The 15,153-nt window shown below is 35.4% G+C and overlaps 1 protein-coding gene across 1 annotated transcript; it reads left to right on the top strand.

Annotated features, from left to right (window-relative positions):
- Positions 1-2,149: 2,149 nt before the first annotated feature.
- LOC145090177 (uncharacterized) lies at positions 2,150-2,587 on the top strand. The gene has a single exon (XM_079028505.1). It carries the CDS (start codon positions 2,150-2,152, stop codon positions 2,585-2,587), a length of 438 nt encoding a protein of 145 aa, XP_078884631.1.
- Positions 2,588-15,153: the final 12,566 nt, after the last annotated feature.

Below are 15,153 nucleotides of genomic sequence, written 5' to 3'. Positions count from 1 at the left end.
TCCTTATATTCACAATTTTAAATGAGTAAAATATTAAAGATAAAATTGTAGCAATAGAAGGTGGCAACAGTGGCAGGGGTAGGTGTATTTCAGGTAAAGAGAATGTATATATAGATGTTGTTCTTCCCTCATTCATCATGTAAATAGTATTCAATGTAGAGGAGTACTTTTTATATGGTGTATATAAATATGTCCGTTCCATTCATTGATGTATATCATTGTTTTTGATTCATGATTACATTTGATAATCCTCACATATTTACAGTATTGATTACACAAGTTTCATGAATGTTGCAAACAGAGGATATAACATTGATTATAGACAGACTGACAAACAAACATAAGTCAACACATTAAAAAATCGATATAAATGACATAATTTTTTTCTGTAACTAAATGAATGAAACTAATATACTTAAAGTAGATTGATTAATTTTTTTTCATGACCTATCAACATGAATACAGTAATAACAGGTAATAAGAACTGAGTAAATGCAAGATATTGGAGAAGAAGAAGGACAAATGAGTAAAGAAAGAACCTAGAAAAAAGAATTAGAGAAGAAGACCGTTAAAGAACACTGTAAATTGTAGGGCTCAATCCAAAATCATAAGAATAACAACTTCAATGTAATCGTATATATGATGTTTTTTAATAAGGAAATCACTATCTTCCAAAAAAAATGGGATCTTAAGATATCATCTTGAAAATTTTTGGCTACTCGTCTAGAAAAATAATATCAGTTATATTGATTCAAAATTTCAAATTAATTGGCTTGCTTATTTAATGAGTTTTAAAATTCAAACCATTATCTCAAAATTGATTCATTCTATGTAGGATATATTGGGAGATAAATTATTGATAATATGGACTTTAATTTTGACTCTCAAATATTTTGTTAATTTAATGGGATTGGGTTAGATTTTATAGACTAATAACTGAATTATTGATATGTTTATATAATGAGTTTTTTCAAATAATTTAAACGGGTTTGAATTTTGACGCCAAAAGTTATAAATAAAGGAGTTAAATTAGGAACAATATTAATTAGAGAAACTGATATCCTGTATATAAATAGAATGATATGCTTCAATTGATAACATAATTGTTGAATTTAAAGATTCTATAATTAAAGATAATTGTGTTTGAATTCTATTTGGAGAAGACAATGCCATCAATTTGATCTAAGGGTAGAAAACATATAATTAAAGTACAATCAAGAGTCATGATTACTTTATTGGTAAATTAAATGTTTTCTTTTAATAATATTTATAGATTATAGATGATTTGTGAAAATGGTTCCTAAATCACATTACCAGGCCAAAATAATACTCTTCATGACTTCATGTGATGAAATCAGACCGGTAAGACGGGTGGGAGCGGGCAACGCCTAAAGGCGTTTTTCTGATGTGGACCGCAAAAAATGGCATTAAAACGCCCTCTACACCACCCCTATTGCGTTTTTTGATGTTATGCTGGTAACGGAAGGAAACAGGTCATTTTGATTGGAACAGTCACATTTTCGACCGTTTGCAAATGGTCACCAATAAAAAAAATCCCTATTAATATAAATACACAACATTTTATCTTCATTTTACCTACAAAACTCAACAAACTCTTTCAATAATCCCTATTTCTTTCAATTTCATTTTATTTACTAATACTCTATTTAATTAAAAAAAATGGATCATTTTGATCCATTCCATCCATACAATTATGCTATTGACGAGGATGATATGTTCATGGGTATGATGTATCGATATGTTACGAAAATGCTACTGACAGAGCCAACTCCACTACTGACCATGCGTGCGACGTTGAACAAAGATCGTGAAGAAGGGCATAGACGTCTAGTACACGATTATTTTGAGAATAATTGTGTCTACCAACCTAACGATTTTAAAAGAAGGTTTTATTTGCGGAAAAATGTGTTCCAACGAATAGCCAATGCAATGAAAAACAAGTACCGTAATTACAGTTGTTTTAAAAATTAAATATACGTTCCTTAGATTATTAAATAATTGTCTTAAAAATTAAATATATGTTGTTTAGATTATTAAATAATTGTCTTAAAAATTTAATATATGTTCTTTATATTATTAAATAATTGTTTTAAAAATTAAATTTATGTTTAGGTATGAATATTTCTAAATGAGGTATGATGCGAGAGGTAAACGACGTTTTACAAGGTTGCAAAAAGGTGTTGCTGCAATCAAGCTTATGGCTTTGGGGGAGTCGCACGATTCTATTGATGACTATATGAGAATGTCAGAACGAACTGCACGAGAAAGTTTGTATAGATTGGCGAGAGGTGTGGTCGAAACCTTCGGTGACAAATACTTGCGCAAACCTTCATTGAATGACATGCAACAACTATATGCGGGACATGAAGAACGTCATGGTTTTCCGGGTATACTTAGAAGCATTGATTGCACAAAGCGGATATGGAGAAATTATCCTGTGGCGTGGAAATGTCAATACACAAGTGGTCATCTTGGATCGTCTCCGTTAGTATTAGAGGCTGTTGCGTCACAAAACTTATGGATTTGGCATGCTTTTTCAGAGTTGCGGGTTCTAACAAAGACGTAAACGTTCTTGATTAGTCGCCCATATATTTCAGGACCTTTTGACAGGAAAGGCATCGGATGCTCATTTCACAGCAAATGGTCGTGAGTATAAGTTCGGGTATTACCTCGCGGATGGAATATACCCACCATATTCTACGTTTGTGAAGGCGTTTCGACACCGGTAGAACCTAGAGATAATTTTTTTCAAGAGAAGACAAGAAGGAGCATGTAAGGACGTGGAACGTGGTTTCGGAGTTTTGAAATCAAAATGGCACATAGTTGAACATGCGACACGACCATATGAGTTGGGCACTCTACGATATATTATGTATGCATGTATCATTATGCATAACATGATGATTGAAGATAAAATACAAAATATTGCGGAGTATTTGCCTACAGAACCTGGACACATTCATTTTCAATCAGAGACAAAAAAAAAATACTTACATATAGTCGTTGATATTCAAGACCAACGAAAACACAAACTTCAAGAAGACTTGACAGATCATATCGATGATGACACTGAATTTGAATAATTTAGATCGAAAATGTAATTTGTTTCATCTTTTTTTTTTTGGATTTTAGGTTTTTAAATGTGTTTTTATCCTTAGTTGTAATTTTTTTATGTTGTTTTTAATTTAGGATTTATATTTTTATTTTTACATTTTAAATGTTATTTTTAATTTATGATTTAATTTATAAGATAATTATAAATATTATGACATAAATAAAAAAGAAATTAGAAATATATAAACTAAAAACATTAAAAAAAATAAAATAGAAAATAAGGGGTGTTATTACATGTTATTTGGTGTTGCCCATTTCCGTTTTGGGTGTTATAACACTATGTATGACTAGGCTGATGATGTGACACCTCTTGGTTATGATAACATTTAATAACATGTTGTCCACTGTCTTTCATAGTAAAAATCAATTTACAATTTATTGCATTACTGTCTTATTTTAAAATAGGTAATATTGCTAACACAAATGGCTTGTGTCCATAAAATTATCTACTTTCTATTAAGATAAAAATAGATTTTATCATTAAAACGTATCGATAAAATAATGAAAACAAATTAGATTTTTTCTTTTGTATATGTGACTAAAACTATTGAAAAAGCGACCAAAATAATTGCAACACTAACGAATTTTCATGATTTTGCAGAAACGTTGGATGTGGACATGGTGCTTTCTAGGGTTTTGCAACTTGATATTGTGGTCACAAATCACACTGGTCAATTTTGGACCATAAGGTCTCTGTCACCGAAATCAACAAATATCCACTTATTATTATATTCATATTACTAAGTTAATACTTCAAAAACAATACTCGTTAATCAGCTATTTTAAAACAGTTATAAATTTACAAAATTAAATGATTTGTCAGTAATTTTATGGTAGATTCAAATTAATATATAAAGTAATTTGAAGATACGAACGACCATCTTATGTATAGATTAATGATAAAATGATTATGTTGTCGAAAAAAATTACACCAATTCTTAAGATTTGGAAGTGATCCCAAAATTGGTTCTAGTTTCGGTTCTTAATATACTTTTTTTAATAGTAAATAAATTAACTACTACAAAGTAAATAATTAACCATGAGTGTTTGTAACATCGTGAAAATTTACAACCAATTTCAACTTTTCATAAACAACCCATATTCATCAAGTTATTACAAAAAGGTTTTCAGTTCATTTACTATCAGAGTATCCCAGAAACATCAACATAAAAGTGAGGAGCGGTACGATCACGCCTTCGCCTTGCCACGGTCTCCTGAAGTACCTGAAACAATACACTAAAACTATAAGCCTGAAAGCCTGAAAGCTTAGTGAGTTACCCCCAAAATACCAACCACAATACCACACACATATCATATCACATCATAAACAGAACAGCCATGCATATCGAGTCTACAGTGTGACCGGTCCGCCTGCACCAGGCCTTCAGTCCACCCGGTCCACTCTCTCTCCGAGTCTACAATATGACTGGTCCGCCCGAACCGGGCCTTCAGTCCACCTGGTCCACTCTATGAGTCTACAGTATGACTGGTCCGCCCGCACCGGGCCTTCAGTCTGTCTGGTCCAATCTCTGTGCCTCGGCACGTCTGGTCCGCCCTCTTGGGGCCTTCAGCCTATCCGGACCGCTCGTCGGGCCTTCGGTCTAACCGGTCCGCACTGGGTATGTTGGCCTACAACACAAAGCAGGACCCGCCTCAACCCAACCCCAGTCTAACAACCATGTGCACATAAACATATAATCATATACCATCTCACAACTAATCAAACCGATCCAGCATATCACATAACATAGCAACATCCTAACCAGGATACCGACCTAACCGGTCACTAGCATAGCATCATCCTATATACCAGGATACCGACCTTAACCAGGTCTCTACCATATACCATCCTAACTACCAGGATGCAGACATAGCAAAGCAATAACATAACAACAACTACCCGAATTTCCATTCGATAAAGGGTCGGCCTTGGCGCCTTAGACCCTGTTGATATAGTGAGGATAACTCACCTGCAATTGCCGAATTGAAGAAATAAGACCACGCTGCTCCGACCACCAACACGAACTCCACCACTGAACATTACCAATTAACCAAATCCAATAAACACCAATAATTACCAAAATACCCTTGGAAGTCAAACTGGTCAACCCTTGGTCAAAGGCAAAGTCAACCTTCCTGGTTGACCCTACTCGCTGAGTCAACCCGTTGACTCGTCGAGTTCCTATGCTCAGAAACTCCCATGCCACGACTCAACTCGCCGAGTCGCCCCAAGACTCGTCGAGTCCAACAAGCTCTGAGTCCCTTCCTGCTCAACTCACCGAGTCATCCCTCGACTCACCAATTCACAGCTCAACCAGAAAAGGTTAGGATTCCATGACCAGACTCGCCGAGTCCAAGCACAGATTCGCCGAGTCCAAGGCAATCTTCAACAGACTCGCCGAGTTGTTCTTCCAACTCACCGATTCCATGCACATATTCATACAACTCGTTGAGCACACCCAGGTGAATCGCCGAGTCTCTTCAGTTCTCATTCCATACAGAGGCTTTTCAAGCCATGCAAGGACTCCAATCCATAGATCCACTCTTCTACAGCCTAATCCTCACATAAAGTTGCAAACTTTATGTGAAAGCAAGAAGATATATGCCCAAAACACTTCTAGGGCTAGGGTTAAAGACAAAGGGCTTCACCAATAACTCTTAGACAGGAACTTTATGACATTTTGGGCCATCACAAGTCTAGATCTGAAGTAGCAACTTCAGATCTAAGCCTCAAACTCGAGATAGCTCCCAAACAAGCTAATGAATCCTAAATCAACCACCATTCATGAATCAATAATAAAATAGCTTAAGGAGGAGGTTCCTTACCCCTGAAATGTGCCCAAACAGAAATAGATTCCAGATCTACACAAGCCCCTTGATGATGGCCTCCAAATCCCCAAGTTTCTTACACAAAATTTCTCTTCCAAGCTCTAATTCTTCATTAGAGGAGTCACACACACAAGATGAGGGTTTCTGGATCTCAAATGGGTAGAAAAGAGGCTGAAGGTGGGTTATAATGTGCTTTATATAGGGCACAATCCCCAGATTAGGGTTTTCTCCCTATAGCACCAACTCGCCGAGTCCAGCTGCCGACTCATCGAGTTGGTCACTTAACACGTAACCAGAACCGTAACTCGACTCGCCGAGTCGACCTTCCTTATTGACACTAAGAACCCTGAACTTGCACTTCTGAACTCGGGGTGTTACAGTGTCATTAGCAAATAAATACACTTTTCGATTTGATTATAATTCATCGTTAACCAAGAAAAGCCAATTATGCTTTTTAACCTAACAATAGAAGATTTAAAATCACTAAAATCAGCCGTTGATGATAATTTAAGAGCTTCTTGTTAATAAATGACATAATTTCTAGTAAATAAGTTTTTCAAACTTAAATACATCATAAATGGTGGATTGATGTTATAATTAATCTAAACATTACTTTATTGTGACAAATCAAGTGATGAATTGATGTTACTAATTTATACATTGGTTTTTTTGACAAATCAAGTGATGCTTGCAAAAAAAATGTGCAATTTACAACAGAGTGGCTCTATACATGAGATGTATGTTCAAATAGTATTGTTTACAAATTAAGTGGTGCATGTAAATTTACTACAAATCAAATGGTTTATGTATATGTAATACAATTAACAAAAGTTTCGATAGATAATTTCAAAATTGCATTACACAATTGTTGTTATCTATCCTAACAAAATCCTAAAATAATATTAGACAAATACCATTAGAAGTCTGTTGGTACAATCTTCATGCTTTACTCTAGGGTCTATTTTAATTGAATTAAAAACAAAACTTGTATGGGAGATTGCATCCGACATTCAACCTTGCCTTTTTGCTTAGTTAACAAATCAAGAGAGTGAATATTTAAAACATTAAAATCATACTCTAACTTACTGTATTCAATTTTATTAACTTCATAATCTGTTTAATCAACAATGTAAATAAAAGATGGCTTAAAATGCATGAATGGTCATCAAAGAAATCCTTGATGTCAGCATAGCATTGAACATTTTGTTGTAAAACATTGACTTCACAATCCTCCCAATTTTTTCACTAAGGGGACCTAGCATGGAGCAAAAACCATGTAAATTAAGCGCAAACTAAAAATCATGCATGAATATCTACAATATTAGGCACAAATGACTCGCTTTGGCTACAAATGATGATCATCTCTTCTTCAACCGTTTCCTAATGACCCCTGCTTAGCAGGACCCTTGCAAGTCAATATAAAAGTACTCTGCACAAACAAAAATAATGACATAGATGGAAGTAAATTTGGGAACGTAATTAATTTGTGCCTTTAATCTACTTTACATCAAAGAACCAAAATTTACAAAGTAACTTTCCAAGCTTTACAAAGAAGACTTACAGTCAATGAAAATAGAAATAGACAAATCTACTTGAATCATAAACATGATTGTCATTTCAAAGTATGAGATAAACAATGGCTTTATATCCGATCAATTAGACTGTACAAATATCATTTTGTCTTAGAACATGATGAAATTATGCTTCAGATTGTAGCAAATTTCGAATCAATAAAAAACTATCGAGATTCACGTGAAAAAAAAATTAACACGGATAATTAACAATTGCAAGAAGATTTAACATGTAATGCACATATAACCTATGACAGTACGTGTATGCTCTATTTTTTCCATGATATTCTGACCGAGTTCCCATTAAAGGACGATGTGGAGGAGATTAAAGAGAAGGCATCGATCATCATCGTAGCTTTGCAATGAAATTTAAGGGATTACAATCATGTAAATAAATATCAAAGCACTGATTTTTAGGGATTACAGTCAATCCCACTTAATCAGGGATTACAATTTTGATTTAGTTGGTAATTCCAATTTGAGATATTTGGTAATTCGGGATTACATGCATTCTAAAAATCATATTTTGTTTTTGAATTTAGAAAGACAATCCCATAAAATTACATGTGTCATTTTTAGAGAGTATTAGAAAAAACTGAAAATTATAAGAAAATGACACATGGACAAATCTAGATTCTTTTATTAAAAGAGGTAGATATTCAAGTTACATATTTTCACTCCTATATATAACAATCTACGATAAAAAAATAATGACATTTTTTAAAATCACACAAAACAGTTCATATTGATATTTATTGTCATTTTATGTCTTTACTAACTACATTACAATGTTAATTTTGAATGTTATGAAGTTCGCAATGTACTTATATGAAAATATATTTGATTAAAATTTAAATAACTAATCTAATCTACAAAGATAGATATGATTACATACATCTTTAGAGAAAAATGAAAATTTAAAATACATGGTTTGTGATTCACATATAGAAAATGAAACTAATTTTCACTATATGTTTCATAAGTTTTTCATAGTTCTATACTAAGTTTTTTTTGTCATTAGTTATTAATCTAAGCATATTTCTTCAAATAAAATTAACTTCATAAAACATTTATATGATTAACTTGTTTATTGATAATCCAATTTTATTCTAAAATTTTTTAATCTTAAATGTAATAAGATATGTTATACCCATAATTTATTGTCCATCGAGATACAAAGCATTAATCTCATATACAGCGAACGACCTTTTATTAATTATTTTGTGTAAACTACCAATTATTATAAAACATAAACGTAATTAACAATTTATGTAATCGCAAATACAAAACAGGTGTTACATTGTTAACGTTCATGCACATAGTCCCTTATCGTGGCATATAAACCATTTTAAAACATATTTCATCTACACAACAAGATTAGGGAGGAATATATGATGATTTATGAAATCAAGAGGTTCTCTCAAAGGATTGTGTAGAACATTTTTCGAATATGATATTGTGACCTTATGTCCGAGAATCACGAAATGCAGGTTATGAATTTAATATTTCAAGATACAATTTCAAATCAAGACATCAATGAGAAATCATGAACTTGACATTTATAGTAATTTGAATTCTACTGATTATTAGCAAAGATGCTAAATTACTAATCAATTAGCATTAAACGCTCATTACATCAGATAATTATAGGATTATGGGTTAGGATAATAATTAGGAAACATTAACTTGAAATTAATATATTTCATAACAAATTTCTTAGTAAAGTAAATTTTCAGGCAGCAGGGTTGCTCCCCCAAGGACCCTACATGGGGCTGCAACCCCTTGACCTATGTCATTTAGTTGAACCAAGGTCAAACTTGTTTTATACAAGTGTGCACTCTACATCTCATAACTTGTCCAAAAACAAGATGTTGGGGTGCAAACTCAATCCCACATTGGTAAAATAAGAAACTAGATGCTAGCATATAAAGCAGTGGGTAATCCCTTCTATGACCAATTGGTTTTAGAAAATGGAACTCCATTGTTCTTCTATGTTGAACATGGTTGGGCTAGTAGCAATCCTTACAAATGGTATCAGAGTTACGATCGTAGCCCTAATGATGTGGTCAGCACAGGTGGTGTAATCCCCGGTAATTCTTGGTCCTATGAAGTTGATCCTGAAGCCTTGTATCAAAATCTTCCTGATGGCCCAGTTCAGGTGAGCGTGTCCCGAGAGTAGCGGCGGTATGAAAAAGAGTGGTTCTGATGAACAGTTCATTGAGGGGAGGCCAAGAGTGGAACTTGGGTTTGAGGGGAGGGATAACTAGCAAACTTTTGAGTAGACAACTTCAATTACAGGAATACAAACCGCAACTATGATACCACTTGCTAGGAAGTAAATCGGATAACTAGAAAAATCAAAAGCGCACAAGACACAATATTTATGTGGTTCGGTCAAGGTGACCTACGTTCATGGGCGGGAGGAGAGTATTTTTTATTTCAAAGTTATCAAAAAGAGGTTATAAGTACAAGTCACCAGTGATTCGTCCTACTCGCTAAGGATACAAAAGACAAGACACAAAATGACTTAGCATGTATCTTTATTTATACTTGAGGGATCAGATCTAAAACCCTAATGGGCCAAGCCCATTAGCCCATGTGCCCATGAATAGTGTCAACTAATTATATTCCGTCATGCAACATCTTCAAGAACATTTTTCAATGTCATACAACCCATGAGCATCAATAACACACATGATAGACCACCTTGACCATAGTGGAGCATCATGATGCACATGTGGCGCATCATGAACACTAGTGGTCCAAAATCCATCATGGTGGCACAACATGGTGTATTTCTTGGGCATGATCATCTTCTAAGCAAACGTGGATCAACATGGCACAATAAAGGAATCAAGATGGTGCATCATGTACCAAGATGGTCCACGATGGCGCAAATTCTCCTCCATGGTGCAACTTCCCTTCTTGATGGAGCAACAACATCTTCATGGCTCAACATCTCTTTGGCTCAACATCTTCACTTGGACCAACTTTAGAATGTTGGTGCATCATGCTATCATTTGGCGCAACATTCCCAAGCATGATGCAACTTCATTCTACACGGCGCGACATGATGCTCCAAGTTGCTCCAAACCCTCTTTTGGAAGATCCATTCCTTTTTCACTTGATATGTTCCTTTGTCAGATGATCAAAATCCATATCAAATGATTCATTCCTTTGCCACATGCTCCATGAACCTCAAGTGCTCCATTGAGTTCAAAGTGCTCTAAATGCTCCATGAGAATGATCCAAATGCTCAAGTCACATTTAACAATCTCCACCTTGAATTGGGCATCCTCTGAACTCAACTTTAAATAATAACTTCCTCTCCCTTCCTACCATCAAGCCCTGAAGGGGCTTACCTCCTGGTAACATCCACCAATTCCAAGCAAAGCTTAAACTTCTCTATGGGCAACGAACTTGTCACCATGTCTTCCGGATTCTCCTTGGCACTAGAATTTTGAAGGCATAAACTGTCATAGAACATGATAGGTTTTTCCACCTTCAAAAGAAGATTCTAAATGAGACCAACCAACAATGATCTTCTTATCCCCTAATCACTTTCATGGTCCAAGTCTATCAATCCAACCAAGTATGTATGTAGTGTACTTGCACCATACACCAAACAAACATCAAGAATTCCCTTTAAGTGTCACAAGATCCACTTGACCACTTCCCAATGAGCTTTTACTTGATTGCCTCGAACCGCCAAAGAAATACCAACATGTTTGGATTGATCGCGATAGAATGACCGCAAGACTTTCTTAATATAGCAAGAAATTTATAACCACCCTGCTCTTCTATCACTTCGAATTTCTATCCTTGTTATCTTCTTTTTAGCTCCTAATCATTCATAAAACTCATTCTCCAGAAGCTTCTTCAAGTTGTCTTTCCTAGCATCAGCATCACTAGACATTTCTTCCCTGGGTTAATCAAGAGATTCCTCACGTCTATGACGATCCATGCCACCATGATGTCCTTTATTTATCGCAAAACTGCGTCGGATTTCTGTTGCAAACTCCACCTTTTGGCTAGCATCCTGACCATTCCGCGAAACACTTGTACCACCTCCCCCTGGTTACACATAGAAGATTCAAAGGTCACATCTCTGCGAATGACGAATTTTGAAGTTTTTTCTCCTTCTCTACACCACAGACGATGACCTGTCCCTCCATATGTATATCCTAGAAATATGCACTTCATTACCCTCGACTCCAGATTATCGTCATTTACACGAGCGTAAGCAGGGCATCCAAACATTCGTAAACTATAATTATTTGAGGGTTTTATATACTACACATCTTGAGGAGTCTTACAATCAATTGTAGTTGATGGAGATCTATTCGCCAGATAGCAAGAAATGTTGACTTCTTCCACCCAAAATTGCTTCGATAAATCAACTGATAATCGCATGCACTGAGCATGCTCCACCAATGTTTGGTTCATCTGTTATGCCACTTTGCTTTGTTGTGGTGTTAGTTGTACAATGTGATGCCTCACTATACCTTCTATTTTATAGAAGTTGTCAAAAGAATTTTTGCAAAAATCCAACCCATTTTTCGTTTTAAGTAACCTGACATAGTTTCGGGTCTGTTTCTCAACCATGGTCTTCCACTCCTTAAACCGCCCAAACACTTCATCTTGGTCCTTTATCTTCAGAAACTACACTTAAGTCTTCCTTGAGTAATCATCGATAAAAGTCACAAAGTATTAACATCCATCATGAGACTTCACAAGAGAGGGATATACTCTACGATCTCCTTGATTGAGTGTTGAACCGAACTGAACTTCACCTTGAATGGTGTCTCTTGAACAAATGTTTCGCCAAGTTTAGCATTTCCACTTGCATCTCCACCAAACAACCCTTTCTCGCTCACATGCCCTAACTTATGATGCCACAACTTCCTTTCATTATCATAACGATCTAAAGGTTTGGATATAATTACTGTTCCCCCAATCGTACAACCATTCAGAACATAAATCCCATGAGGATTCAACCTTCCCTTCATAAATACAAGAGCACCCTTGGAGACTCGTAACTAGTCACCCTATTCAGAATACTTCAACCTATCATTCGACAAAGTGCCAATATAAATAATATTCTTTCAAAGTTCCAGGACGAACCAACAATCTAGTTTCCTGACAATATATTGTGCATCTTGATTTACAACATGTCACTACCCTTGATACCACTCACCCAATCATCACATATCTTGACTGTACCATTCCACTCTTTGAAGGATTCGAACTAGCAACGATTGCATGTCATATGATAAGATGCTCCAAAATCCAGGATCCAAGAATCAGCAAAACTAGATATACATATTTTCAAAACTTCACCATCATCCCCATCATCAGAATTTCCTTGAACCATAACAACATTATTGTTGCTTGGTCCAACACCATTATTCCCTTTCTTCAGCGATGGACAATCTCTTCTGAAGTTCCCATTTTTCTTGCAGTTATAATGAGATCAAGTCCATGTATGATAATCAAGTTTAGAATTTGGTTGATCAAGAACCTGGTCGAAAGATAGTTGGTTGCAAATGGATCTTCAAGAAAAAGACCCACATGGATGGAAATGTGCACACTTTCAAGGCATGATTGGTTTCAAAGAGATTTACTCAAACCCCCAGAGTTGAATATGATGAGATTTTCTCACCGGTGGCCAAGATAAAGTCTATTAGGATAATGCTTGCCATAGCTGTCTTTCATGATTATGAAATATGGCAGATGGATGTCAAAACTGTTTTCCTTAACAAAAAGTTGGCTATGGATGTTTACATGAGCCAGCCTGAGGGTTTTGTAGATGCAAAGTTTCCTAATAGAGTGTGTAAGCTTGAGAAATCCTATTGAACCAAGCGTATCGCAGTTGCAATCTTTGATTTCATGAGAAAGTCAAAGAATTTGGTTTCTATTGGAGTGAAGATGAGTCATATGTGTATTTCAAGGCTAGTAGGAGTATAGTAACCTTTCTAGTATTGTATGTTGATGACATACACCTTATAGGAAACGACATTCCGACTTTGCAAGAAGTAAATTCTTGGCTAGGAAAGTGTTTTGCTATGAAGGATCTAGGAGAGGCGGCCTATATTATTAGGATAAGAATCTTAAGGGATAGAAAGAAAATACTAATTGGTCTTTGTCAAAGTACATACTTGGATAAGGTACTAAAACGTTTTTGTGTGGAAAATTCAAATAAAGGAGAGTTATCTATTCATAGTAATGCCAAGTAGAGTAAAACTCAAAGCCGTAGTGCATGTGAAGAGAAAGCAAAAATGAGTCGAGTTCCATATGCTTCAGTTGTAGGATCGATCACGTACGCTATGACATGTACTTGTGTTGTTGTGTCATTTTCTTTAAGTATGGTCAGTTGCTTTCAGGGAAATCCTGGCAGAGCTCATTGGACAACAATAAAGAATATTCTCAAGTATCTGCGAGCGACAAAGGATCAGATTCTAGTCCTTGGTGGCAATGATATGTTGAGAGTAAGTGGGTATAGTGACGCCAACTTTCAAACAGACAGAGACAATCTTCATTCTAAATCTGGCTGGGTGTTTCTGTTAAATGGAGGACCAATCACTTGGAAATGTTCCAAGCAGGACATAGTGGCTGATTCTACTTATGAATCAGAGTACATACCAGCAAGTGAAGCGTCAAAGGAATCGGCTTGGATGAAGAACTTTATCGGCGATCCTAGAGTAGTTCCGACCATTTAGGAGCCAATAGAGCTTTTCTGTGATAATGAAGGAGAAGTTGCTTTGACCAAAGAACTGATAGTTCATGGTAAATCAATACATATCGACATAAAGTACCATTATGTAATATGTCGAATTGAAGAAGATCATCTAATAGGAAATAGAGTTTCGTCAGAAGAGAATCCTACAGATCCTCTCACAAAGGCTCTGAGTAGGGTTAAACATATTCAAAATGCTAAGAGCATTGGTTTGAGAGACGAAAATAGTTTTAGTAGTTAGATGATTAGTTTGAAACCGGTAAGAGAATAAATGTAATTGATTTTAGTGATCGAATACTAGAGATTATTTATGAGTTTTTTTACTACCTTTGTTAATTATGTATTCATGTGTTTCACTTTGCATGTTTTACTTCCCGAAATAATTTGATTATTTGAAGATCCACAGTCGTTCATACTTTAGGGAGTAAGTAGTGAATAAAGACTATCATGAATTCGGTTGTAGATTGTCTAAGGAGTTTAGACATACCAATTGTGTTGCTACAACGTTCATGAGTACTTAGAAAATGGAGATTTGAGTATTGGATAAACCTACGCTCATAGAATTACTTCATGGATTATATCACGAGTAATTTTGAGATGATAATATCTTATATTCTTAAAATAGAGATATATGATTTGTAATTTACAAATCGGTTGTACATTAGTATTGCAAAAACGCATTAAAGGAATGCTTTTTAAGGCTATGGCAATGTTTTAGGCTTGTATAGCCCTCGATTGGGGGCGAGGCCCGGTTGACTATGTATATTCGGTAGGACCCGTGGGCAGGGCTTGTTTTGCTATGATAGGGTGGGTGAGACCCGTGGTGAGGCCCATTTGGTTAGGTTATCTTGGTAGAATGAACCATTCGGCCATTCGAGGATA

This window comes from Lactuca serriola, chromosome 2 (assembly GCF_051521515.1).
Source record: "Lactuca serriola cultivar US96UC23 chromosome 2, Lser_US96UC23_V15, whole genome shotgun sequence".
Classification (NCBI taxonomy): domain Eukaryota; kingdom Viridiplantae; phylum Streptophyta; class Magnoliopsida; order Asterales; family Asteraceae; genus Lactuca; species Lactuca serriola.
The sequence above is the reverse complement of the archived record's forward strand: the minus strand, read 5'-3'. Positions and strand labels throughout refer to the sequence as shown.